The 24824-nt window shown below is 38.7% G+C and overlaps 1 protein-coding gene across 1 annotated transcript in view; it reads left to right on the top strand.

Annotated features, from left to right (window-relative positions):
- The window catches only part of SLC2A13 (solute carrier family 2 member 13), a 156515-nt gene that overhangs the window by 94550 nt on the left and 37141 nt on the right, over positions 1 to 24824 (top strand). Inside the window, exons 5-6 of the mRNA XM_074168752.1 lie at positions 17338 to 17501; positions 22736 to 22856. Coding sequence (XP_074024853.1) covers positions 17338 to 17501; positions 22736 to 22856 — 285 coding nt within the window. The remainder of the gene's footprint in view (positions 1 to 17337; positions 17502 to 22735; positions 22857 to 24824) is intronic.

The raw sequence follows: 24824 nt of genomic DNA, 5'->3' as shown, positions 1-24824 counted from the left end.
GCTTGCCATGTATTTTTACCTACTGAGTGTGGTTGAGTGATGAAAAATGCATATAAAACCAATTTCTGTGTAAAACACAATTCATCGTATGAATAAGGTGATGGCATAGTCATCTTCAGTCTTCATTGTTCACAGTATAGCGATAGGACTTTTCTTCCTCTTCTCTGATTCCATGAATTTGAATGTTTGACTTTTCTGGCTTTCTGCACACATTGTGTTGTTTTTTTTACATACTTGCTATTGTTTAAAAAAAAAAAAAAGCAGAAAAAAAATTAGCAATAACTGATGTGTCATTTACTAAAAGTCTTGAAAAGGTACTTTTTTTTTTTCCCCTTCCCCAACCAGTAATAGCTGAATCACAGCAAGTTTCAGAAAAAGAGAACATTATATCCATTAGCAGCAAGCTTTACTATTGGCATGTGAATACAGGAAAACACAGAATTGTTTCATTAAAAGGTGGGGAAAACAGGCAATTTTGTGGTAGCCGGCCTCAGGCCTGATAAACCATATTTGCATTTTAAAGGCATATTTATGGAGCAAGACAATGCTGTGCTGTGGTGTAGAAATATAGAGCAGAAGGACGGCTCTTGTTTCAAGAGATTACAGTTAAGAATTATGACACAGTAGTAGCTGAATACAGAAGGAGTGCAAGCAAATAAAGTACTAAATTATGAAGAATAATTGGGAAAAGTAAAATAGGATAAATAGGATACAATGCATTGATTTGACAAAGAAAAATCAAGATGTAGACCAGCCCAATACTATTCTTTGAACAAATAAGTGGTTTTGCTGGAACAAGAAATTGTTGAAAACTTCATTTATCTGCAAAGTTTTGATGTTTTTTCACATGAAAAATTTTTAGTTCGGCTGTAGTTCAGGAATAGCTGGCATTGCTCAAGAACCGTAAGATGAGTAAAGATCTAAGAAAAGATAATGTCACAGAAGGTTGTGAGAAAAGGTACTGTACTGGGAAGACTAATTATTCTTGCCTTAATTAGTATTCTTGTTCCAGTCCTTAGTGCAAAAGGTTTCCTTTTGCTAATGAAATTGAAACAAAGTTAGGATTCCCTGCCACTGGCGATAAATATGGGGTTGAAATCAGAAGACAGTTCCCGACTGCTGGAAGAGGATGGTTATGGAGCATAATGTAAGGTGGAGCTTTAACTGATTTTATGAAGTGCACTGTGGTTTCCTGCAATAGTGCAGGACTGATTTAGGAGTTTCATTCTCATCCTTTCTTTTAGATGTATCTCAAGAAAGTTGGAAATGGTCTTTGCATGTCTTCAATGTCTAATTGTGAAAATGAGCAGCCTTTATCTGTTGAGTTAACTTGTAGTGAGTATTGTAAGTTAGGAGGAACATCTAGAGGTCATTTGGTCCACCTTGCTATTCCAAGCAGAGCTACTTTCAAAGTTAGATTGAGTTGCTCAGGGTTTTACCCCATTGAACTTTTAAAATCTCTAAGGATGGATTCAACCTGTTCTGGTGCTTAACCACTCTCACGGTGAAGAACTGGTTTCCCTTATTTTCAGTTGGAATCTCACTTCTTGCAGCTTGTGACAATTGTGACTGAGGCTGACTCTATTAGTAGCCCTGCTTAGGTTGTGAAAAATACCGGGAGTCTTTTCCAGACTACACAAACCCACCTCTCTCAGCCTCTTCTCGTATGCTTTATTCCTTTCACAATGGTCCTGTTCAGGACTCTCACCTGGTTTGGTACTACCAGAAATCAGATCTTTCATGGTTTAAAATGATGTTAGAGCTTAAAGAGCGTCCCACAAGAATATGCAGCAGGCTATCTGCATTTTAAAGTTTTTATTTTCAGCACTGTTAAATCTTGTTATTGTACACCTGATATGGTGGAGCAGCTTTAACATGGAAAATCCCAGGGCCCTGTCATCATATTAAGGTACATGTAATAAATCTTTCTTACAGCAGCATCTTCTGCTTAACTCCCACTGAGGTCCCTTGTTCTGTAACTGGCTGAGAATGGTATAACCCGAGGTGTTACTGTTTGCCACATTAAATTGATTTCCAGTAAGACCAAGTACATTGATGGGTATAAAATAGATTCTTCATTGAGGTTATGATTAGATGAATTTTTCATTAAATTGTGGAATTAATATGCAATTAAAGAAATGTAATTATTCTTCCTCATATCTTCTCTCCATTGCTTTAATTAAAAAAGAATACCTTAGTTTTTCTTCACTTTGCTTTTGTGATTAGTGTTTGCCAAGTGCATGGCTCAGTGCTGATGTTTCTAGTGTAGCCTTTTGAAGCATTTTTTAAGTACTCATTACTTGAGCACATCAGCGCTAAAGTTTTGTTGAGGATTGTTGTATGTTATCTTCAAAACAGAGCCAGGCCTTCCAGACATTCTTTGCAGAGAGGCTCCTCATATGGAGTGGAAGGTGATGTTGATAGTACTCTCTTACTGGAGTCTGAAAGGTAGCAAAAGACACTTCTAGCTTCCTAACAATTTAAGAGAAAGGTCCAGATTTCATTTTCATTGCCTTGAAAAACAACCTCACTCTTCACTTCCCTCTTTTCGAGATCACTGATGCTGTTCAGCATATTCCTAAACTAACGAGACCTCCATATGGTGAGCATTAGCAGAACTGATCAACACCTCCCTTTGTTTCCTTTCTCTTTTCCAGTTGTTCTCAAATATTATCCACCTACGAATCTTCTCATGAGAAGTGTGGAAAAGATATTTAAAAAGCTTTTGCAGAGGAGGAACAAATACAAAGGAATGAAATGACATCTCCAAGGTCACAAAGGCATAGAACAAGGATTAAAATTGAGATTTTTGACCTTGGCCTTGAGTTCACATGATGAACTCTGAAGGACAGAGAACATAAATTGTATGTAGTCAAGCCGACCTTGCACGTAGAATAATTGGTCTGAATAGTATAAGCTGCCAGGGATTTAAAACTTGGCAGCTTAATTAGTTGCAACAAGGAAATGATAAACATGAAAGTGATCTTTACCCAGAGGCAACACAGGAAAGCAGACAGCTGATCCAGAAAGTATTTGTTTGAGGCACTTTAACACAAAGGCCATTCTGTATCTGTCCTCTACTAGGTGTTCACAAGTAACAGTGTTTATTTCAGAGAGAAGTTAAGATGTAGTTTCAAAAATATCTAGCATAGAATCTTTTCAGCTATATATTGACTTTGTATTAGAAATTTTCATGCAATTTTATCTTAAACTTTGCTTTATATGTATGTGTGTATGTAAATATGCGTAACGTATAGCAATAAAGGGTGGCATGCACACTTAATACTGAACTGTATACATTGCATAAACAGTCAGTTCTCTCTGATGTGCTTGAGTCATATATAAGAACATTTTAAAAGTGGTCTATATAAATTTAGTACAGAATTTCCCTGTCGAATAGAAGTATACGGTGTATAACACGCTCTAGAGATTATCAAACAAAGCTGTTGCCTAGCATATGGTTCAGAGATTAAAAGGCTACTGTTCTGCACTGTAGAGAGTCTAACTCTTTATTACGTTAGCCTTTAACTCTTTATTACATTAGTCTTCACAGTGCTTTATATAGCTCTGATAATTTCGATGTGGTATATAATTGCTACATTTTGTATTGAAGGAAAGAGCGATATGTTTGTCCTTTTCAATAGGTAGCACATTGCCAATGCATTGCTTTGCTTTCATTGTGCAGGCTGTGTTGAAACATACATTCCCAAAATAGCCATTCAGTGCTTTTCTGAGTACAGTTTTATTCTTCACAGTACATTAGAAACGTATTGGAGTCCTCTGTTAGAGGTCTATTTCGTAGCTGCTTTAATTTTCTCATTGCATCCAAAGAGTAATGATAATTCTACTTAACATTTATGAATGGCAACTGGTGCAGAAGTCACAAACCTCACAGCAGTACCAAACATAGTTGCGCCCACATAACGATTAAGGAAGTACAAGCTAAGAGCTAAAGCCGTGGATAAGTGAGAAAAGTGAGTAAATTCCATTTCTTCTGGTAAAATTCCTGACGTCTTCACATAGCAAATGAGTGGACTGAGGTGTCTGTGAAGGGGATTCACAAAGGTCGGTGGCTTGACCAGAGGACCAGCAAGCCATTGCTGCAGGAAGTGGCAAGGGGAGAAATAGCTCCCTCTAGAGAGGGGAGATACCTGCCCCCTGGCATTTTCAGCCACGAATCTCCTAGAGTGAGGTGTCTAAGCCACGGTAGGTCTTTCTCACAAGAAGCCAGAAGGGTCGCCTTAAGATGCAGTAGGGCTTGGTGATTTGGACGCCTAGCACACCAGGTAAGCCACACTTGTTGAAGGGAGCTCAGTTTGTGCAAGTGATTTTCCAGATTTGGTACTAAAAGTTTGTTCTGGATCTTTCCAGCTGATGGTGTTACGTTTTTGTATTAAAATTTTTGGACTGGGAATTAGAATGCAGTTCCTCTCACCTCTGCTGTAAGCAGAGCACCTCCACAAAGCATATTGAGGACACAGAGTGAAACAATGTGGGTAGGAAGAGGTCTAACTTGAGATCATCTCAGGGTAGAGGATCAGACCTTGCAACTGATGCTTTGTTTGTTTATTGGCAGAAAAGCAGAAGCGCATACTTGGGATGCTTGCAAATTACTTTGTGGTAAGTGAGAGGCAAAGAACTAGGCTGTTCAGGCAATTTTTACTGTTAAAAGTGAAGAGGAAATTTCGAAAGCAGCAGCTAGATGCTGCGTACAGGTACATTAATCATTCAAAGATCAAAAATCAAACCCTTTGGATTTCTGATTGACGTTTATATGCTATATGTTAACATTAATTCTATGGTTTTACCCATCCCAAACGTGAAAGGAAAAAAAATCTATGTACATTGGTGATATTGCTCTAAGGAATTTTTTGGGTCTGCCATGATTTTTTTCCTTTCTCTGCTGGAACAGATGGGACGAAAGACAACAGAAAAGACTGTGTGTAATAGAAGCAGACCCTGCCAAATTAATATTCACGCTGCACACACTTAAGTGCGCTGTGCAATTAATTTTATTTTCTAAGGAAGGAGAAAATACAGGTCTGTCGAGATTGAGTCTGTGTGCAATGTATGTCTGAAATGTATTACAAGAGTAATATTTGATTATATGAATATTAAAACCTGAGATTTGATTTAGAAATCTGAATTAAAGAGCACCACAAGTGAGTGGCCTGAATTTGAAAGACACTGAACAGTTGCCACTTCTTGGTATTTGGTGCCAGAAACATCTAAAAATATAAATTCCTGAATGCAGATTTAGAATGGTCAGTTGAGGTTGTCAATTTAGGATAGTTTTGCCAGAACCAGTACTCTAAAAAAGGATCTCATCTGCCACCATGACTAATGAGCTCAGATGGTGTCATTCCGGAATGATTCTTCTGGGTTTGTTTTTTAAACAGTCCTAAAATGACTGTTGATAATGTGGGTGCATCTGTGCATTTGAGCCCAGGGGAGTAATTCCCCAGAACCATTTTTTTTTTTTTTCTTACATAGGACATATGCTTAAAATTGTTACTAGTAAGGGCTTTGTGCCCAGCAGTGACTGCAGCCCTGGTGTACTCATATGCACATATGCATGCTGTTATTCCTCATTGCTCATCATGGAGTTTTCTCTGAATGACTGTGGGACTGGAGCCAATAGATTTTTATTTTTATTTAAGGTTGGGGTTTTTTTTTTGTGTGTGGTGCTGTAATAGACTAATTCAGAATGAGAAGAAAATGTGTATTTGCTGCAACATTCTTAAAGTAGGCTTCCACAGTTTATTCCAGCAGCATTGGGTGTATGTGTCAGGGTCGTCACAGTGGCTTCAAGAGCTCCCCCCCAGCGATATAGGGATGCCAGAGGCTGCTGTGGCACCGGCTGCATTGCTGTGTGCTTGGGGGCTGCCATCCTGCACCATGTGCTGGGGCCTTTGTCAACCTCACTTAGCTTGCAGATGAGTTTTTCCTCACTGGCTTGTTAACTGTTGACTTTCTCCTTTCTGCTGTCCTTTTGTCCAACCCTACATCCCCAGCAATATATTCTGCTATTGGTTACATCTTTTTCCATTTTCTTTTCATTGATGGAATCCCTTGACAGTCATTCATCTCAGTAGCCTAACTTCTGATTAAATTAATTTTTTTTCCATCGTGCAGATCTTTTCCCTTTCCTAGAACTGCAGCCCATTGTCTGGCCTGAGACTTGTTCTTCTGGAGGGATGGGTGTGTTGTGTTCCAAGTATTTGAAACACGATCTAGAGAAACCCAAAGCCTTTAAAATTGTAGAGGTTAAGATTTAGTTGGTTTTGAGCTGTCTAGCTGCTCCATTTTTCAGAGCAGCATTGTCTCTGGCCACTTGGCTTTGATAATTGTGACATTGGGACAAGTAGGAAGAAAGCTGAAGGGCAGTTGCGAGCTTCCTCAGTTTTAAAACTGACACTAGTGTGTAGTTCAGTGACCTAAGAAAGGAGGCTTGATATAGCAATTAATGATTGCTTTCTACAAAATAGGCAATATTTGGATTTAAAAGTTCTTGGGAAATATGTATTAGAAGGTCAATCACTGTCTTAAAATAAATAAATACAGCTTGATAGCCACAAAGGCTTTATTATGTCTCTGATAAGTTTTTCTTGGTGATCAGAAGACACTACCTTGACCTATTCATTATTTTAGACCAATTTTGTGGATTCTTAGCAAGAAATCATTCTCATGGCTTGAGATCTAAAAATGCTTAGCTGTGCAAGATAAACATTATTAATGCAACCTCTTCTAATTAAAATTGAAAAGGATAGAATATTAATAAGATTTCACATATGAATTAATACATGTAGTGTCACTGGAATATTAACTAGTTTTTATATGCCATAGACAAATTATTTGGATCATTTGTATGATTTCAATATGGAAATAAGGTTCTGTATGTGGACAACTGAGTTTTTAGTAAGGTAGTTACAGATTTGGGAGATTTACAAAGATCTTGTTTCTTGTATGAACATTTTAGATGTAACTTTGTAACTTTGTAAACTTTTAGATTCATAATGGTATGTTGTCTGTAAGTGAACTTTCTCACTTAAAAAAAGGGTAAGGTGTGGTTTCATGGACAAAAGTATTTTTCTTTTGAAATCTAGTCTCCTGTGCTTAGCTACTGAGCTTTCATAAGATACCCCTTACTTGAAAATACAAGAATTGGAGGAGTGAAGGAGAGGATGGGGGTGGGTTTTTTTTTGGCTGGGGCCAGGGTAGGGGGGTGTTGTTCGTTTTCTAAATTACATTTTTAAAAAGATGTTAAGTGAATAGCAGGAATGCGAGGTGAAGCACTCAGAAATGAGGAAATATCAGAAATAATTTACTCTGTGCAAGGATGATAAGAGAGCAGGAGCCAAACAGAGCTTCTGGGACAGAGGAAAAGGAGCAGGAGCTGGTCTGAGCACGGGGCTCAGGCTACCACGGGGCTAAGTGAGCAGAAATAAAAAATGAGTAGCAGAGTAAATGGGCAGTAATGTGGTCTCATCTGTAAAGATCTGTAAAGATTGTGTCGTATTTCATTACACCATCAAAGGCCAAATTAGGGCTTTGTGGCTGTAAGACTGATTTATTTAATGTGTATTCTACAGCTTGTAAGTATATACCTGTCTTCTCTGTGTGGATGCAGTACCGTCTCTGGTGTATACGGTACTTTGAAGAACTGGCAGAAAATGTTACAGGTATCATTTGTGAGCTATTAGTCCTATCTAATCACTTTGAACTAGCTGCATTCTCCCAAGGAGTTGTGCAATGCATGTGTCCTACAAGAAGATACATGTATGTATATTAATGAATTGTTGCTAAGGGGAACGGTGGGGCTAATGAGTCATGTATCTCAGCCATGGAAAGGGCTATTTTTAAAGGGCTATTTTTAATGTACTTTCCATTTACATATATTGAAATCATTATTCTTAAATATATATGTATTTTTCATGCGTTTACAATACAGAAAAATGTAAACAAAGCTCAGATACTCCAGTGGTAGGTGACATTATGGTACATCTGGGCAGTTATTTCAGTGCTGTCTAAGAAAATGTGAAATGGTTTTCTCAGGAAGCTCCACCAACAAGGTTACTCGAAGATGTACTGTATGAAGCTCCACAGGACGTACGTGGGGAATCTGACCCTGCGAGGGTGAATAAAAGAAGCAGAGGTGCAATATTTTGAAGACGTACTGTCTGAAAAGAAGCACTCTGCAAATTGAATAACGCTTTGCCTTGCTGTGCATGAAAAAAATCCTCTTTTTTTTCTTAACTGAAAAATGAGTGAAAGATCAGATCCTGTAGGGAACACTGAAATGACTTTTTTTAAAGCACTTCATAGTGCATTTATTAACATATGGTTTTCCTTCTTGCCTGCCTGGAAGGGAAGTTTGGGACATTTGACGTGATTCCATTCAGATACTAAACCATGGATAAAAAGTTGGGGTTAAATTGTGATGTTAACTTTTTATTATACATAAGCAAAAATTAGAAGTAGCACATTTTTTCCCCAAAAGATAAATAATCATTTAGCACAGAAGCTTGCTCTTTCTTGAGAAAGCATCCATGAACTAGGTTCAAAAGAAAGCCTGTTTCATTTTTTTTTCCATTACTTTTTGAGATCCCATTACTCCCAGCTTGCTAACTCCTGGCTCTTATAGCGAGACTATAGTCTATATCACCCCTCTGTTTGCCACTGGCCTTGGCTTAAACAAAGGGGCTAGCTTGATTATTTTTTTTAATGTTACATACATTTAGCAAGTCTATTGATTTTAATGAGGACTGATTTAGTTTTTTGGGATCCCAGACTGCTTATAGAAGGCATTAGAGCTTTGCAGTGTTAGAATGCCCTGGAATATTAAACATAATTTAAATTAAACTGAGGTTGTCAGAATAAATGAATAATTGAGTGAGGTATATTTTGTGAAACACCTGGGGGATTTTCCTTCCCTGCTTTTGTACTTACTAATTTGCAGAGAGCACTTACCTGCAGTGAGAGTCTGGAGTGTCATTGTTCTGCTGCAGGTAGTACTGGTGGATAACTGCAAAGAGTTATCTGTCTTCCTCCTCTTCCCCAAATCCTTAGTGGTCCCCATTTATAAAACAGGGATGATGGTGGTGAATTTCTTTCGTGTAGGTTCTGTTGAAGAGGTATGCACTTGTATACTGAGTGAAAACACTGAAGACAAGATGAAAAGGTTGACACTGCTTTTTGTTGCAGTGCTAAGCATATAGGTGTTACGGGTTCCAACCTATTTGTTCTGTTCTAGAAACTGCATCTCTGTTTTGGGAAGAGGAGGAGGATGGTCAAGACTGTTCCTCCCAGTGCTTTCATTTAATTTCGAGCTCTGCCTGTTACTCTTCAGTTTAACTCTCCAGTTAAATTCAACCTACTTCTTCAATGGATTTAACTACAGGGTCCTGTCCTTGAATTTACAGAGCACTTTGTCTGTTACAGACTTATGGTATTTGGTATTATTTTTGTGCCTGATTTTTTTTTTTTCTTTTAAATAATAGTTCTAACTCCTGCTTGTATTTTACCATTTTTCTATTATGAAGAAGAAAACAATTCTCCCTCCCCATAGTTTCAGGCGAGGCCTGAGAAGGACCCACATAAAGGGGTGAAATGGCTGAGCGTGAGAAGCACCCTGGCTGTGTGCAAAGAGGTAGCTGGCGCAGAGCAAATAAGCACACACACAAAAAAAAAAAAAAAAAAAAAAAAGAAAAAAAAAAAGAGAAGGAATTTTTCTCTAATCTCACAGCAGATACTGCAGCAGTATTTTCAAATGACCCAACAGCTGTGTGACAGTATCCCATTAAATTAGGGTAGTGAATTCCTCTGTGTATCTTGGTGATCTTAAGCCTTTAAAGGTATTTTTAATCCCTGTCAAGCACCGATACGCTTACTTTGCTTAATAGCTACAGAATTTAGTCTCTTTGCACACTAAAAAAAATTCCCATGTTTTCTTAATTAAATGGTAAACCTTAAAACCTTTTCATGTGCCTTGCACGTGGATAACGTGTGGTGAATCAGAGAACCCATTGAGTGTATAGAGTTGTCTGTCAAACAGTACCAAATGCTGAGGGTTTTTATTATCAAAATGTACTGTTTGTAATAAACGGCATTTGCTATGTCATTTCACTCTGTGCTGGAAGCATTTATAACACAATACATCATTACTGCTAAATGGAGAATTTGAAGGCATAATTACAGCAGATAAGAGTACAGTGGCACTCCCCCAGCTTGCCTCCCAGGCACTCATTTTGAAAAATCCAGTATAGATTTTGAGATGAGACAGCAGCATTTTCCTCAGAGAGCTCTTTAGGACTTCAAAAGTAGTAGTATGGGACAGAATATTCAACTGTTGATCTTAAATTGGAGTTTTATAAAGCAGCAGTCTGCTGTGAGTTGACAGGCTTCAGTAAGATTTCAGGATCTAGTCCTTAGATATTTTGTCTTCTTAACCTGAAAATAAAGGTACTTGTATCCAGCAGTCCTGTTTTATAGCTCAAGTCTGATTGCCTTAGGAGCTAATGAGCCGGAAGGGTCTTATTGACATCCACTGGACAGACGATAAAAGACTTTTTGTTCATTGTCGTACAGGCGCATCTCATCTCTGCCAGGAGAGATGCCGCTGACGTGCACAAACAGCAACGTCTTATAATTGATTAAAACTATTTGCAAGTATCTTTTGGAAGACAACAGTAAATATGACAAAATGTTCCCTGCTGCCCTGCTACAGCATGTGAAGTAAAACAAGATGCATTGCGTTTAACAGAATACTAGCTGCAAAGTTTGTGTGTGGGTATATGTGTACCTAATTGTGCATGGAGTCAAATATATTTAAATATACAATATTTTTTTTGGTGTAAATGTCATTGTTCACGTTCTCAGTGATTTTTAAATGCAGATGATGGAACCAGGTTTACTGGTATTTTTGAAACAAAGCACCTTCAACTATTTTAGAGAACAGCAGAGTGTCCTGCAGGAGGGACTGGCACTGACACAGCCTTGTGCAAAGCAGAACCTCGAGACAGGCCAGTCGCGTTGGCTTGGGTGCTGCCAGTCTGCAGCAGGGCACAAGTATAGGCCATGAGGCACCTTTTCAAAATACGAGTTGAAGGGAGGTGCTATGCGTGCTAAAGGGGAAAGCAATCAAGTCATGCGAGTTCAAGCAAGATGGTGTCTGCATAACGTTGAAAAGTTAAGTAAGTGAAAAGATGACTAGAAAGTTTACAATGGAGTTGGATCAGAGAAGAGCAGAGATTGTGAGGGGATTATACAAGACCCAACAGCGCTAATTTGGCTGTACAGGTTTGCCCTGTCTGTCACTAATGGGCTTTCAGAGGGTGGTTGAGGCTGTTCGATACTCCCTTTTTCAACTTGACAGTTGATGTTTTAAGGTTTTATTTTTTTAAGGAATCTAAAGGCTGTAAACTGACTAATGTGATAGTCCTGGAATTGATGATGAATCATAGTGACGAAATGGATTTTTACAGCTTTTGTGATCAACTTTTTATAAGTCTAATGTCAAAGATAAGGTTAGTTCATACCCTTGCTGTGACTTTCCATTTTCATTATCCATAGCTAATGGAGATTCAGCATCAACAAAGTTTTGTCTGGCAAAGGCAGCTCCCATTGCAAAGTAGATCTATGCTTAGATATTTCATAATGTCAGTGCTACTGTTGATGACAATATTACTAATTTATATTATAGGAGTTCAGAAAGGAGGCGATCAAATTTGTGTTTCACAGAATCACAAATTCTGGTTGAGGTTGGAAGGGACCTCTAGAGATCATCTGGTCCAAACCACCTGCTCAAGCAGGGGGTTTAAAAAGCAAGGTAAGAGATTAGGCAGACATGATTAGAGATGTAGACAAGGAAGTAGCAGAGTTTCAATAACTGCCCAGGTCTCCAAACTGGTGTGTCTGTGGTTCCTCTGAATGCAACCTCTGCGAGTGGAAACTGTGGCATCTCTCTTAACGCTGTGGTGTACAGAGCATGAAGCACATTATCCTACACTCCAATTATATCATCAAATGCTGCTATATTGCTCTGCAATCCTTATTTCACAGAAGCCAAAACAAGGGATATTTTTACTTTGCTGTTCTTAGCAGGGCCATAGCATCCCTCCTGTCAGAGGGCCTCCACCTGGAGCATCTGCTGTCTTTGACTCCCTCCAGATATATCAAATTCTTGTTTTCATTTCCAGTACTTTGGCATCTAATTTCCCATATGCTCTCTTGCTTTCTCCTGCTGTTTCTATGAGTTCATCTACACAGATGAGGTGCCACAGTTTAACATATTGGTGAAGCCATGGTAATTCTGCACACCCTTGATAATGGAAGTGTCAGCTTAAACTTTCTTGATTAAATCCCTTTCATAACATAATTGTAAATGGGTGGGATAGGCAGATGCAAGCTTGCTCCTTCCATAAGCCTGCTTTGCTCTTGAAGCTATTCTCAAGCTTATATAGCCCATCTTTCACTAAACTGCAGTTTCTTGATGTGCCTGGCCTTTTTCCAGTGGCAGTAATTCCAGTGGGAGTTTCCTGGCTCATGCTTGTTGTTCCTTGAGCACCTCTGAATCTTCAGACATGATATGATTGTTGTGTTTAAGATGCAAACAAAAGACTAAAGAGGAAAACGTACATTTGCAGGATTAAAAGCAGTTAATAACAGTAGTACTACTATAAAAATTCATTTTCAGTTCTCAGCAAAAGTATATCATGTGCAAATTCCCATCAGGCCTTCCAGTACGTGGAATGATTCAGGACCTGTATGTAGGAACCTGGGATCTTTCCCCAACTCACCCATCTGCAGCGAGTGGGACATGGCAAGCTAAGCCAGTGCTGCCCAGTGTTGTGCTGCAGCAGAGGTTCTGTATTCCATGCCATGGCATTGCTGTTTGTTCAGCTGTTGCTATTTAGGTTAGCAACATGTAAAACCACCGTGATCTTTTATCACCCAAAGGCGAGCCAACCATTACCCAAAGGGGTAACAGTTTTAAACTGGAAGAGAGTAGATTTAGATTAGATATCATGAAGAAATTCTTTCCTGTGAGGGTGGTGAGACACTGGCACAGGTTGCCCAGAGAAGCTGTGGATTCCCCATCCCTGGAAGTGTTCAAGACCAGGGTGGATGGGGCTTTGGTAACCTGGTCTAGTGGGAGGTGTCCCTGCCCATGGCAGGGGGTTGGAACTAGGTGCTCTTTAACATCCCTTCCAACCCAAACTGTTCTACGATTCTATGAAATGTTAAGGATGGCTTAATCTGTTTTTCTCATCATCATAATATATATGTTCAAAGCGTGTGCCAGAACAATGAGCTATCTTGGAGAAAACTATACCTGCACTTAGAGGGTTGTGTGATAGTTTACAGAATGAGGGAAACGTGAAGCAAATTAGAAGACTTGTAAGTTGAGTGGGACATTTTTGTTCCAATCAGTATGAAATTTGAATCATCCTCAGCTGTTTATTACAAGATGGTGTCTGTCTAAATGGTCCGGCTTCCCGGTTGGTGTTGGCATAGTCCCCTATTAATGCAGCCGCCTGGCTTGACAGGTGGCACCATGACCAGCCTGCAAGTGTCCATACCTGAAAATGTGGACCTGCTTCTTCTCATCTGAACCTTGCCCCACTTTGAAAGTCAGCTGGGGGGCAGGTCTCCCTATTCCATGTGTATATATGCTGTAACATATTGCTGCTTTTTAAATAACTGCGCTTTGTCATGCTTGTCAGCACGGGTCACTCCAGTCGGGGCGATAGGTGGGAGGAGGTCATGACAACCCTGCTGTTCGGGACACTGCAGTACTCTGGGTACCTTGGCTGGGTAACACTGCGCACCTGGCCCAGCCAGCATGTCTACTGCAGTTCCCATGTTGGAAATCATCACACTTGGTGGGAATAAGCTTTAGTAATTCCTAAAGGAGCAGAGAAACAGGTTGAAGGTGTAAATGAAACATGAATGTTTCCTTATGAATACTTTTGTCTGTCTTAGCCCAATAAATGTAATGTAGAATAGTCTGATAGAGCAAAAGGAGGGGATCTTTTTTCATGCACAGTTGCAGAAAAAGAGCATGTAAATCTCTCAAAATTCCCACCATTTTGGATATCCTTCAGTATTTAATCATTTGCTTCTTGGCTATAGCACTATTTGTCATTTCACTTTGTGTTATTTCAGTTGAGAAAAAAAAGGTAGAAGGTTTTGTTATCTCTAGTGGCTAATTTTTTTTGACTGAGTAGTTTGAGTAGTTGGACAGTGATTTCCGAAGTATTGTGCTAGGAAATGTTAACAAACCCTTGCAAAGCAGTGCCAGTGTACTCTGGTTTTGTTTTCTTAAAAGCAAAAATGTAAGTATTTTCAAGATGTTGAAAGGTACTTCTGAGTCACTTAGGTTTATTCGTTAATTTTACCAGAATCACAAATTCTGCCCCCAAAGGCTGACATCATTAGATAGAAACTTTGTTGGAGTAGACTTTATAAAACAGGTGGGCTGGAGCAGCCCCTCATGAAAGATGGGGGCAGTCGAAGCTGTGATGGCACCTTATCCACAGGCTTTGTAATTTTTTTTTTTTGGTTGAGAACTACAAAGCCTGGCACGTTGGCTGCTTCTCTGCTGCTGAGTGAGCTAACCTAGGAACCCTGATGCATCTGGAATTGTCTGGAAGGCCTACTTGAAGGGGGGAATTTCTCCTTTTCTTTAAACATTGAGTGTTGTTAGTTTAAAGAAAATACTGACTCTTTAAAGGAGAGGAGGGAGGAAAGTGTTTGGGGGTGCTTCAGTTCCTCCAATACTGCGCATTTTGAGTATATAGTCAAAGAATTAGGCTGAGGATTCTTAAATGTGGAAATGTTTAAGGATTTATTTTTTTTAACATACAGCAACTCTTGATAGAACAACTTCATAATTTTGACATCGTCAGAAGTGCTCAATATTAAAATATTTCTGTATATATCTGACTCAGTTACTATGTGTGGCTTTGTAATTGTCTTTATTTGCAGTACCTTTTATTTACAGTACCTGCTTAAGAATTCCAAGTACACACACACGGTTTTATCATTTTCTTTACATTTTATAAAATAAGCTAGGACTGCACAACTTTGTCACGGAAATTGCATTCCCTGCAGGACCTGCAGTATTCTCTGTGGTTGTATAATATCACAACTTGACCTTTTTCTGCCACATAGGTTTTTTTCCTTGTCAGGAAGAAATTATAAAGACCTGTCATCTTGTTAGATTAATAGGCAGTTAGGGCTGCACAGGTTGGTATAAGAAATGAGCATACTAAACCAGGTGAACATAAGCATATGTATTTAGTAGTTATCATCATCTATGCAAGCCTTCTTTTAAATTTTTGAAATCAGATTGCTATGCCATAATAAACATGAATGTCATTGCCCAGCACCCAGGCTGTGGTAGCTTGGCATTTGGATTTGCTGAATCTAAATTTCCCTGGTTTGTTTTCTATAGAAATGAAATATGTTGTTTATTTATGGATAAACAGTAAGCTGCTGGTTGAAAATATATAATCAGAGGGTGCAATAAGCAACCAGAAGGAATGTCGGGCAGAAGGTGCCTGTTTGTATATATCAGGCAGTAGAGATCTGTGCTTTTATGTGATTTTTTTATTCTTTGCTTTTTTAACCATATAGAATCAGTACGCTGAACATTGCTGCTGACAACTGGCAATTTCTGACTTCCCAGTAGAACTGGATTTTGAGAAGATTTAGATGTGTGGAGTTAAACGTGGCATCCTGAAGCCTTGTCTGTTGGAAGTAAATAGGAGTTTCAGCGGGTGTCAGTGGGGCACGACTTGACATTTATTGTTATTTTCCTACCCTTAAGAAGAAAGGTGGTATTGGGAGATCAGAGACTGAATGGTTTTGGTGACTGGAACAGTGCAGTACGATAAAAGTTTTGACAAGCAGTTAGCAATTTAAGAGAGCCTTAAGAAGTGATGGCACATTAACATTAGTGTTTTAATTCAGATGATGTCTATGCTTCGTGAATCTTCATCTCTCCAAGGTTCACACCCCTGCTGGGGTCTCAGAGTGCGCAGCTCTTTCAGACAAAACGAGCCTGGACGAGGCGTTGCAGTCCCTAATGGGCAGGCAGAGCATGGAGCCAGGCTCAGAACCCATGTGTATGTAGATACTGGGTCCTCAGTACCAACAGTTTCACTCTGGAGGTCTTCTCCTGCTGCACCACGAGCCTTAGATGGCTGTACTGGTGAGAAAGAGGAGTTGAGGAAGGGAGAATAGAAACAGAAATAAGTGGACCACAAAAATTTCTGAGGATAACACATCTGGGCATTAAGACAACAGGGGGACATTTAAAGCAATCTGCATTTTGACCAGGAAAACCAAAAAGTGAGCTTTAACATTTTTTATGGTTATTACTGTGTGAAAGTCTATAGGCTGCTAAGTGTTTGATGGCTTGAATATTCAGTATTTCAGTCAGCATAAATTAAAAAAACAAGATGAAAAGTGCTTCTGCAACATGAGCAAAGCTACTCGTGTTTTCTTGAAGATTTATTTACCTCTCCCTGAGAACTTCAGCGCAATACCTGTGTTCATTTGAAAAATGGGAGAAGGCTTCCTTTTTTTTTTTTTCCCCCCCCTTTTCATTTTGCTCAGTTGATTTATTTATGAGTTACTGTTTGTGTGGAATGGTTGATTCGTTTTAGAGAGAAGTGGAAACTTCTGTCAGACGCTGCTGTTGGGTGTAGATTCACATCCCTGCAACGTGGTGCCAAGGCGTCGCAAAGCATCGTACGCTGGTGAAGACAAAAGTAATACGATAGAGAAGGTTTTGGGCACTTCAGTGGCAGTGAAATAAATGCAAAACCTAAAACCAGGAGGTTGCAAGTGTCACTTGCAACATGTTGGATGCCACAGATTAGTTCTGTATGACCTTTAGCGGGAGTAAAAACATATTTGATTTTGATCTATCCTTCCCTAGACAGTACACAGAATGCTTAAATCCTGCATGTTTTGGCAGAAAAAAAAGATAGTGCACAAAGCAACAGCTGGATTTGAAAGCGGGATTTATTTAAATTAAAAATGCAAACCCCATTTCTAGCAGAATATGATTGACCATTGAAAATATAAACAGCCAAGGGAATGGCAATTCGTCTCTTGATGTCTTCCAGGCAAAACTTTAGTCAAGCACAAGTTATGCCTTGGGTATGCCTGATTTCCCAGGGTAATTGGGTGTCAGTCTGCGGCTGCATTATGCAGGAGGTCACACTTGGTATTTGCTATGATCTTTTTTGATTTAAAATCAGCAACTCTAACATGAGCCAAATTGAAGTCAGCGGTGTTTGTATTTGTCTCTCCCCCCTCTCGCAGGTACTACAGTGCTACCATTTTGCAGATGTCAGGAGTTGAAGATGACAGGCTTGCAATCTGGCTGGCTGCACTGACAGCATTTATAAACTTCATTTTTACTCTCGTGGGAGTCTGGCTTGTTGAAAGAATGGGTCGCCGGAAACTTACACTTGGTAGCTTAACAGGTGAGTGTTTAATTAGTGTACTGTATTTTCCTCCCAATTATTAATAAAATGAAAATAAAATTTCAAGTGCTAATTTTTTTCAAAGTAGTCCTCTTTAAAATAACAATGTTGACCCCATGAAATCATATAGCTTTTCAAGACTTGTAGTATAGTACCACAGTTAAAGAGGAGTTTAGCATGTTATTTTTTTCAGGTGCATTTTTTCATTCAAGCCGTGTTTGACAATGTTTTTATTTAGCTTTTTTAAAGCTTTGTTTTTCAGTATAAGAAATTAAATGCTTGGAACTTCACAACTGATTCGTTTTTAAATCACAGGTATGTATATGTGATATGTAATTTCTGGCTTATTAATGGAAATTCAGAGCATATGACGAAGAACTATGTGTATCGCATAGCCATTGTAGCACTTTTTTAAAAAGTAATGCAGTTATTTGCCTAGTTATCTGAAATACAATGCAGTAAATACCTTACCTACACTAAGGTGACTTTAATTAGTCTCCCACGTTAGAGCTCCTGTGTTTCGTGCTCGTTCTGGCTGAAGTGATCTGTGACCGATACCTGCCTCTGCCTGAACATCCGAAGGGTTCAGATGTTTCCAAGAGCAGGGTTTGGAAAAGAGAAACAGTTCCCGCTCCTCTTTAAATAATGTTCATAAGTGTTTAGCTGGGAGGGTTTAATGTCTCCATATTTTGTTCTGTTGTTGCTGTCAGGGATCCAAACTTCTAGTTAATGCAACACAGCAGAGTGGGGACCACCTGCCAAGTCGCTGGCCATCTGCAGTTCCCAAGCGATGGGAGTTAAACTACACTCTGAATGCATTTATATAGGCAGAGCAGTGGTGGCACAGTGTCGTGTCTGATTTGATACGCAGTTGCCCAAATTTGTAAATGAAAACATGCAGTTTGGAGACAATTTGGTATTTCCAAGTTATAATGAATCTGTACTTGTTGTATCACCGTTTTGATTTGGAGTCGAGAAACTTGAAGTGTTTTTCACAATCCGAGTTCAGAAATGTGGTCATGACCGGAGACTGGATAAGTACGTTCCTCACATCTTAAAAAAAAAAAAGAACAAAAATCTCAAATTGTTCTCACAGTCAGTTAAAATACATCTCCCCTATAAATTCTTCTATATCTTCAGCCAGCGCCAAATCTTTCAGAGAGGAAAGCCCCGGTTCTGTACCATTCCCTATGCTCAATACCCCTTTTTTCCCCCTCTGATTCTTGCCTGCTTTCTTGTCTTTCTGCGAAGTGGATCTCTCCTGGCACTGCACCGGTACTTCTGGTTCTTGGATGCTCCCTGTCCTTTATATTCTGTTGGAATGGAGTATTTTTATATTTGGCCCCGATAGCTCATACGTCTGGCCAGTCCCTCGGGAGTTTATTGCTCACCTGGACCCAGCTGTATGGGTGTGATTCCCATGTGGACTTTTCATACAGTCACAGAACTCTTTGCCTTTTTACTCTGGTTAACATATTCAAAGGTCATACATTTGAAATGTAGATATAAATGTCTCTTACAAAGAATATTAGTTATAGAACAGAGAAGAATATAGAAATAAAACACAAAATTAACGAAGGAGAATAATACAGTTAAGAGTTATTTGCTTATGATGTTTGGACACAAAGTAATTGTTTAGTAAAAATATTTTGGTCCTTCTGTGGTCAGTTGCCAGTTCGCAGTGCCACTTGATCCATGCTGCATTGCTTGCTCTGTCCTTTGTCATATGGCCCCTCCTTATGGAAAATACAGATGACAGTAATGAAATAACATGTCAGCTCTCTGTACTATTTGGAATTTTTTATTGTAATGTTTGACACTGATTTAGGTAGTGGTGGATGTGATGTGTTTTCCTTAGCAAGGGGGCTGTTTGGTAAGATGATAATTACTAAATCTGCTGATGGATTTGTTTTCCATGATGAGTTTTCTCATGGGGTAAACTTACATTTTAGTGCTCTACTTTGGTTTGCATTTCTAAGGACATTGACTTTCACACTGAGTTATTACTGGCAGCTTCTCTGGTCTTTGGAGAAGCCAGGTATCCCCCAGTCTCCCATTACATAAAATTAAGACAAAACAACTACCCTTGCCTGCTGCTGCAAGGATGTGGGGTTTTTTTTGGTAATGGTTAATTGGTTTGATGGTTGTTAGATGATAACCTACAAGAATAATCAGTAGAGAGGTAGTAACATTAATATTTTCATTAACAGCCAACATACCGTAATTTAATTTTGTAAACTTGTGCAGCTTTTCCTGCTTTCTGAAAACACTTGGGAAAGAGCTATTTTAAATTCAATTTAATGTATATTTATCATTTTCAAGATATTAGAAACTCTTGAAAAATTGAGCCTTTCAAATAGATCCAGAAGCATTAGAAAAATTACAGTAAGCTGCTTCTGCCAAAAAAAAAAAAATCACATCTTTTTAGTTTTCTTTACTACAGTTACTGATTCCCCTTAGTTTCCCATTTATTTTATATCTTGGCATTATTTCTTTATCTTTCTTTTGCTCCTCGCTTTGTCTTTGTTCAAAGCTGTTAATTGGGAAACACGCAGGAATTTTGACAAGTGCAGTATCCATTTTATATGTATTTTCCTTTTTTCCCTTCAGAAATTGTCAATTTGAAAGCATGGTGCTACTTGGGCATTGGACAATTTGTATCTCTTTTTGTAATAGAAAGAATCTAAAATATCTTCAGGATATTTCCTTTTTCTTCTTTTTAAATCTTAGCTAATGATGTACTGTCGTCGTATGGTTTTTTTCATCATAGGCAAACTTCCCACAGAATGAAAATATACAATAAACTTAATTTTCCAAGTTTACATATTCAGTACTTTTCCAAAGAAATAAGACATTTGCAGAGGTACTGGAAGTGAGTGGTAGTGTGTTTGGTTAGCTTAAAAGACAGACAAAGCATATTTAGAATGAATATAAATAAGATTATAGGCCCTGTCTAAAGATATTTGCTGTCTGGTTTATGGCATTTTGAAAGTACAGTAAATCTAGTGCAATATCCAGCCTGCCCCGAAAACTGGGATTATTAGCATACCTACTAGCCATAGCAGTACAAAGCCAAGTGTAGAATACACTGAAATCACATTTTATGGTGTGTAGGTGCTTTCTCCGCATACAGTTTATGATTGAGCTTAAGGTCTTAGTTGCCTCGGTTCAGGTAAATGCGTGGTCCAATCATCTCCAGTTCATGCATATTCATGCCTATTAGCCATGGCTGCTGCACAGACACATTCAGGAATAATTTTATTACACAGATCTCGGTACTTAAGATATTATTTATATCTCACAAAAAGTTTTTTACATACTTGATGGGTTTGCCTGCTAGGAAGCTCTTGCTTTTCTCTTTAAAAACACCATCCAACCCACTCCCAAAATTGCCATAACATCTCCTCTGCCCTCCACCCACCAAAAAAAAAACCAAACCCCAAAATGAAAAACAGATAACGTGTAATTTCTTAAGGATTACCAGAGTGACATGTTAAGGTTTTTAATGCAGTGGCATTTCTAAAGGCTTGCACAGAAGCATTTCTGAGAAAATTACTTAGATGCTTCTAATATACAGAGCAAAGGGATAATGGGGAGTATTTGGAATTGAATTACAATATCTTTCACTTGCCCTCAACTGTTAAGCTGGTCATCACTGCACACTTCTAAATGTATGCTGCCTTCCAACCAGGATGTGCTCACAGGTTTGTGAGCCTGTTTTTGTACAGTAAAGATAATGTTATTAGATCATTAGTAACTAACTCACAATCATAGAATTATAGAATGGTTTGGATTGGAAGGGACCTTAAAGATCATTGAGTTCCAAACCCCCTGCCATGGGCAGGGACACCTCCCACTAGAGCAGGTTGCTCAAGGCCCCATCCAGCCTGGTCTTACACGCTTCCAGGGATGAGGCATCCACAACTTCCCTGGGCAACCTGTTCCAGTGCCTCACCACCCTCACAGGAAAGAATTTCTTCCTGATATCTAATCTAAATCTACTCTCTTTCAGTTTAAAACTGTTAGTCCTCGTCCTATCGCTCCAATCCCTGATAAAGAGTCCTTCCCCATCTCTCCCGTAGGCCTTCTTCATGTACTGGAAGGCTGCTGTAAGGTCTGCCTGGAGCCTTCTCTTCTCCAGGCTGGACAACCCCCACTCTCAGCCTGTCCTCATAGCAGAGGTGCTCCTATCCTAACAAATAACTCCAATACCTCCAGGGGTGGTGACTCCACCACCTCCCTGGGCAGGACGTTTCAGTGCCTGACCACCTTAAGTTACCTGAACCAGTAACTTAGTAGTTACTGGTTTTGTATTTTTAGATCAGGCTATACATGTTATATGTGAGCTCTCAAAGAAAACATACCACACGTATAGTGAGTATACAAATAGCTATGCAGGCTATTTTATACAACAGAACTCGATGCCTTGTCGAGTAGCAAGATGCAAAGGTTTTATACGTCTTGAGTTTGGGATAGTTGGAATAGTATCATGAGTGGTGAAGTATATCAATTTCCATTAAAATGATACAGCATATAGGGGGGGGTGTGTGACATATAAGGTAGGAAAACTATGGATTATGTTCTAGTAATGGCCTGTTGCACGAAGTATGAACCTTTTTTGCCATCTTCCCTCATGTCATTTTGCCCATCTTGTACACAAAGAATTTGTTGGGGGGAGGGACAGGAGCAAATAGATGGAAGGGGGCTTTTTCCTAGCAGATGTTATGTGTGCTCTTTGAAACAATATCAGAAATTGCAGTTGGACTTTTTGGTGCTGTTTTTATGAAAAGTCAAATTTCTCTCGTTTCACAAAGGGAAGTAGAGTCAATGAAAAAGCTGATGTTATTTTCTGTTCTACGGGGAAGCCTGCAAGTCTGGGTGTGGGAAGAAGTGTCGTGGTTTCAAAGTCACCATTAAATTTTACCTCTGCAGCATTATTTTTAACTCCAAAAAGAATATATCCATTCATTCATGCAGTCTTCAATTCCACATATTAAAAAAAAAGTCTCAACCTATTAATTTAATATCTGGACATTAAACCCGATGCACTTGACTTTAACATCTAACCTAATTCAAGATGTGGATGTAGCAAAGGGTATTTTTCTTAGGTTGTCATCACAACTCCTTAGGAAATGCTGTGTGCCTTGCTTTCCCAAGCATAGTTCAGTTCAATAGCAAATTATTTCATGTGCTCTGGAGAAAAGTATCACATTGTTCTTTGTCTGTATTTTTAGGTACTGCTGTAGCACTCATTATCCTAGCTTCGGGATTTTTGCTATCAGCTCAGGTCTCGCCAAGAATCACACTTAATCCACCAGATCCTTCACATCAAAACTCTACCTGCACAAAATACAGGTGAGATGTCATGATCGTTCATCCAATCTTCTTGAAGATTGTTTTCAGTTAACTGAGTTTTGCAACCTAGCGTAATAGACAATTATTCACAAAGTCTAGTACAAGGAACTAACTAGATGCCTAAAGTTAAAATCCTAACTTTCATCAATAGAGAAAATTAGACTCTTTGGTTAAATGCTCTGAATAATCCTTTGGAGTTTCTTGGACTAAATAATGTGGTTAAGCAGCAAACTCCACACTTGAGATCTCCGTTGTTATATCACATATGCAGCAATTTATAGTGGACACAAAGTTAGGAATGTTTTAAAAGTAATTTGCAAAAATGTTTGCTGTTATTCATCTACGTGTAGATTTGTCATGTATAACAGCTGTAAACTCTTCAAGAAGATGTCTTCCTTCCCTTTTGTTTTCCTGAGTGGGAAAGAAATAATCTTCAGATAATTGCAGACCAATTAACAATTAAAATACATGTGATTTTTTTGACCTTTGTTTCTATAGTGGGTAGATACACTTTCGTGTGCAATCATTGTTTAAAATAACATTTCTTCTAGGGTGTTAGGAATGTGTCATTTTCTATATTTTTGCTGGTTTTATTCACGTGTGAGTGCTCTTATGTTCATTTCTCTGGCAGACTAGAAAATTTCCTGTTGAGTGAAGACTAGTAAAAAGGCTAAAGAAATTCTTACTTATGTTCAAAATCTGGTTTACAATTGTTTGCAATAGAGATAAATATCAAGAAATGAGACTTCTAATTTCCTAACCATATTGACTAGAATGGCTCATGGCTTTTCATATGCCAGCACAATATCTTAGGTGAAAGATTCTGAGGATCTGAAGCTTTATAGACCCCTGGGAAGGGGACAGAAGGTCTTCAAAAGAGTGTAAATAGATGCTAATAACTGCAACATTAAATACTACCAGATATGAGGATCCCTGAATGCAAAAGCTGTATTTTTAGTTGTTTTGAGATGTGCCTATGCAACTTTTTCAAATGGCAAGTAATCTGGTTAAAAGATGCAAAGTGGGAAAGACCTTCCCAATGCTCTCCTTTCAGAATAAGACAACATTAATAGGAGGATGTCAAAAGGCTTTGCCTAGGACTTAAGTTAACTATTTAGAAAGGATGTCTGGAGAGCACAGATGCACCATTTGCAGAACTCATTATTTATTATCTAATAAAGCTAGATGATTATATAACCTGAAACAGTATAAAATCTGCTTAGAAGAATATGGTTAGTCCACCTTAAGAAGTAATGAAAAATTTTTCAACACAGTTTTCATTTTCCACTTAACCACAGCTAGTCAGAAGGGGAATTTAGGCTTGCTGCAGCTTGCTCAGTGTGCACTTCTGGGCAAAAGCATGAAAAATTAAAGCAGGTAGTTCTGGTAAAGGCATGTTGTTTCGTGAATTATTGGAATACTTTTATCTGTCATAATTTCTGTTTCTGACACGAAGCGAGCAAAAGCAGATATGATAGAAATTCAAAGGATTTAGAAAAGAGCAATGAAGTAATTGAAATGTTTTCATTTGGGAATATTCTGAAATAGGAGGAGCTCGCTTAGTTTACAGATAAAAGTGAACATGTCGAGGGGGATGTGAAATAATGAGCAACGTATGAGAAAGCTTTAGTTTCTCTTATTTTGATCTTACAGTGTACCTTGGTAAAGAAAAACAAAGGCCAGGGGAGTTGAAACTAATAAATGGATGCAGTTGCCCACAGATCACAGGTTTAGGCTACAGCACCTGCTATTTAAAAGGTTTTTAAAAAATAGGCATTTATAAGATTAATAACAACTTTCACACCTGTATATCTACAACCGTATCTGAGATATCAATTTTCATGCTTCAAAACATCACCAAACCCTAACGCTGCTGGATCCAGAGGAATAATATTCCTTCAACATCGTGAATATTAGTGTCCATTTTGGGAGGTGATATCAGCCACTGACTCCGTACCAGGAAGCCTC

Source organism: Numenius arquata, chromosome 2 (assembly GCF_964106895.1).
Source record: "Numenius arquata chromosome 2, bNumArq3.hap1.1, whole genome shotgun sequence".
Lineage (NCBI taxonomy): Eukaryota > Metazoa > Chordata > Aves > Charadriiformes > Scolopacidae > Numenius > Numenius arquata.
The sequence above is the reverse complement of the archived record's forward strand: the minus strand, read 5'-3'. Positions and strand labels throughout refer to the sequence as shown.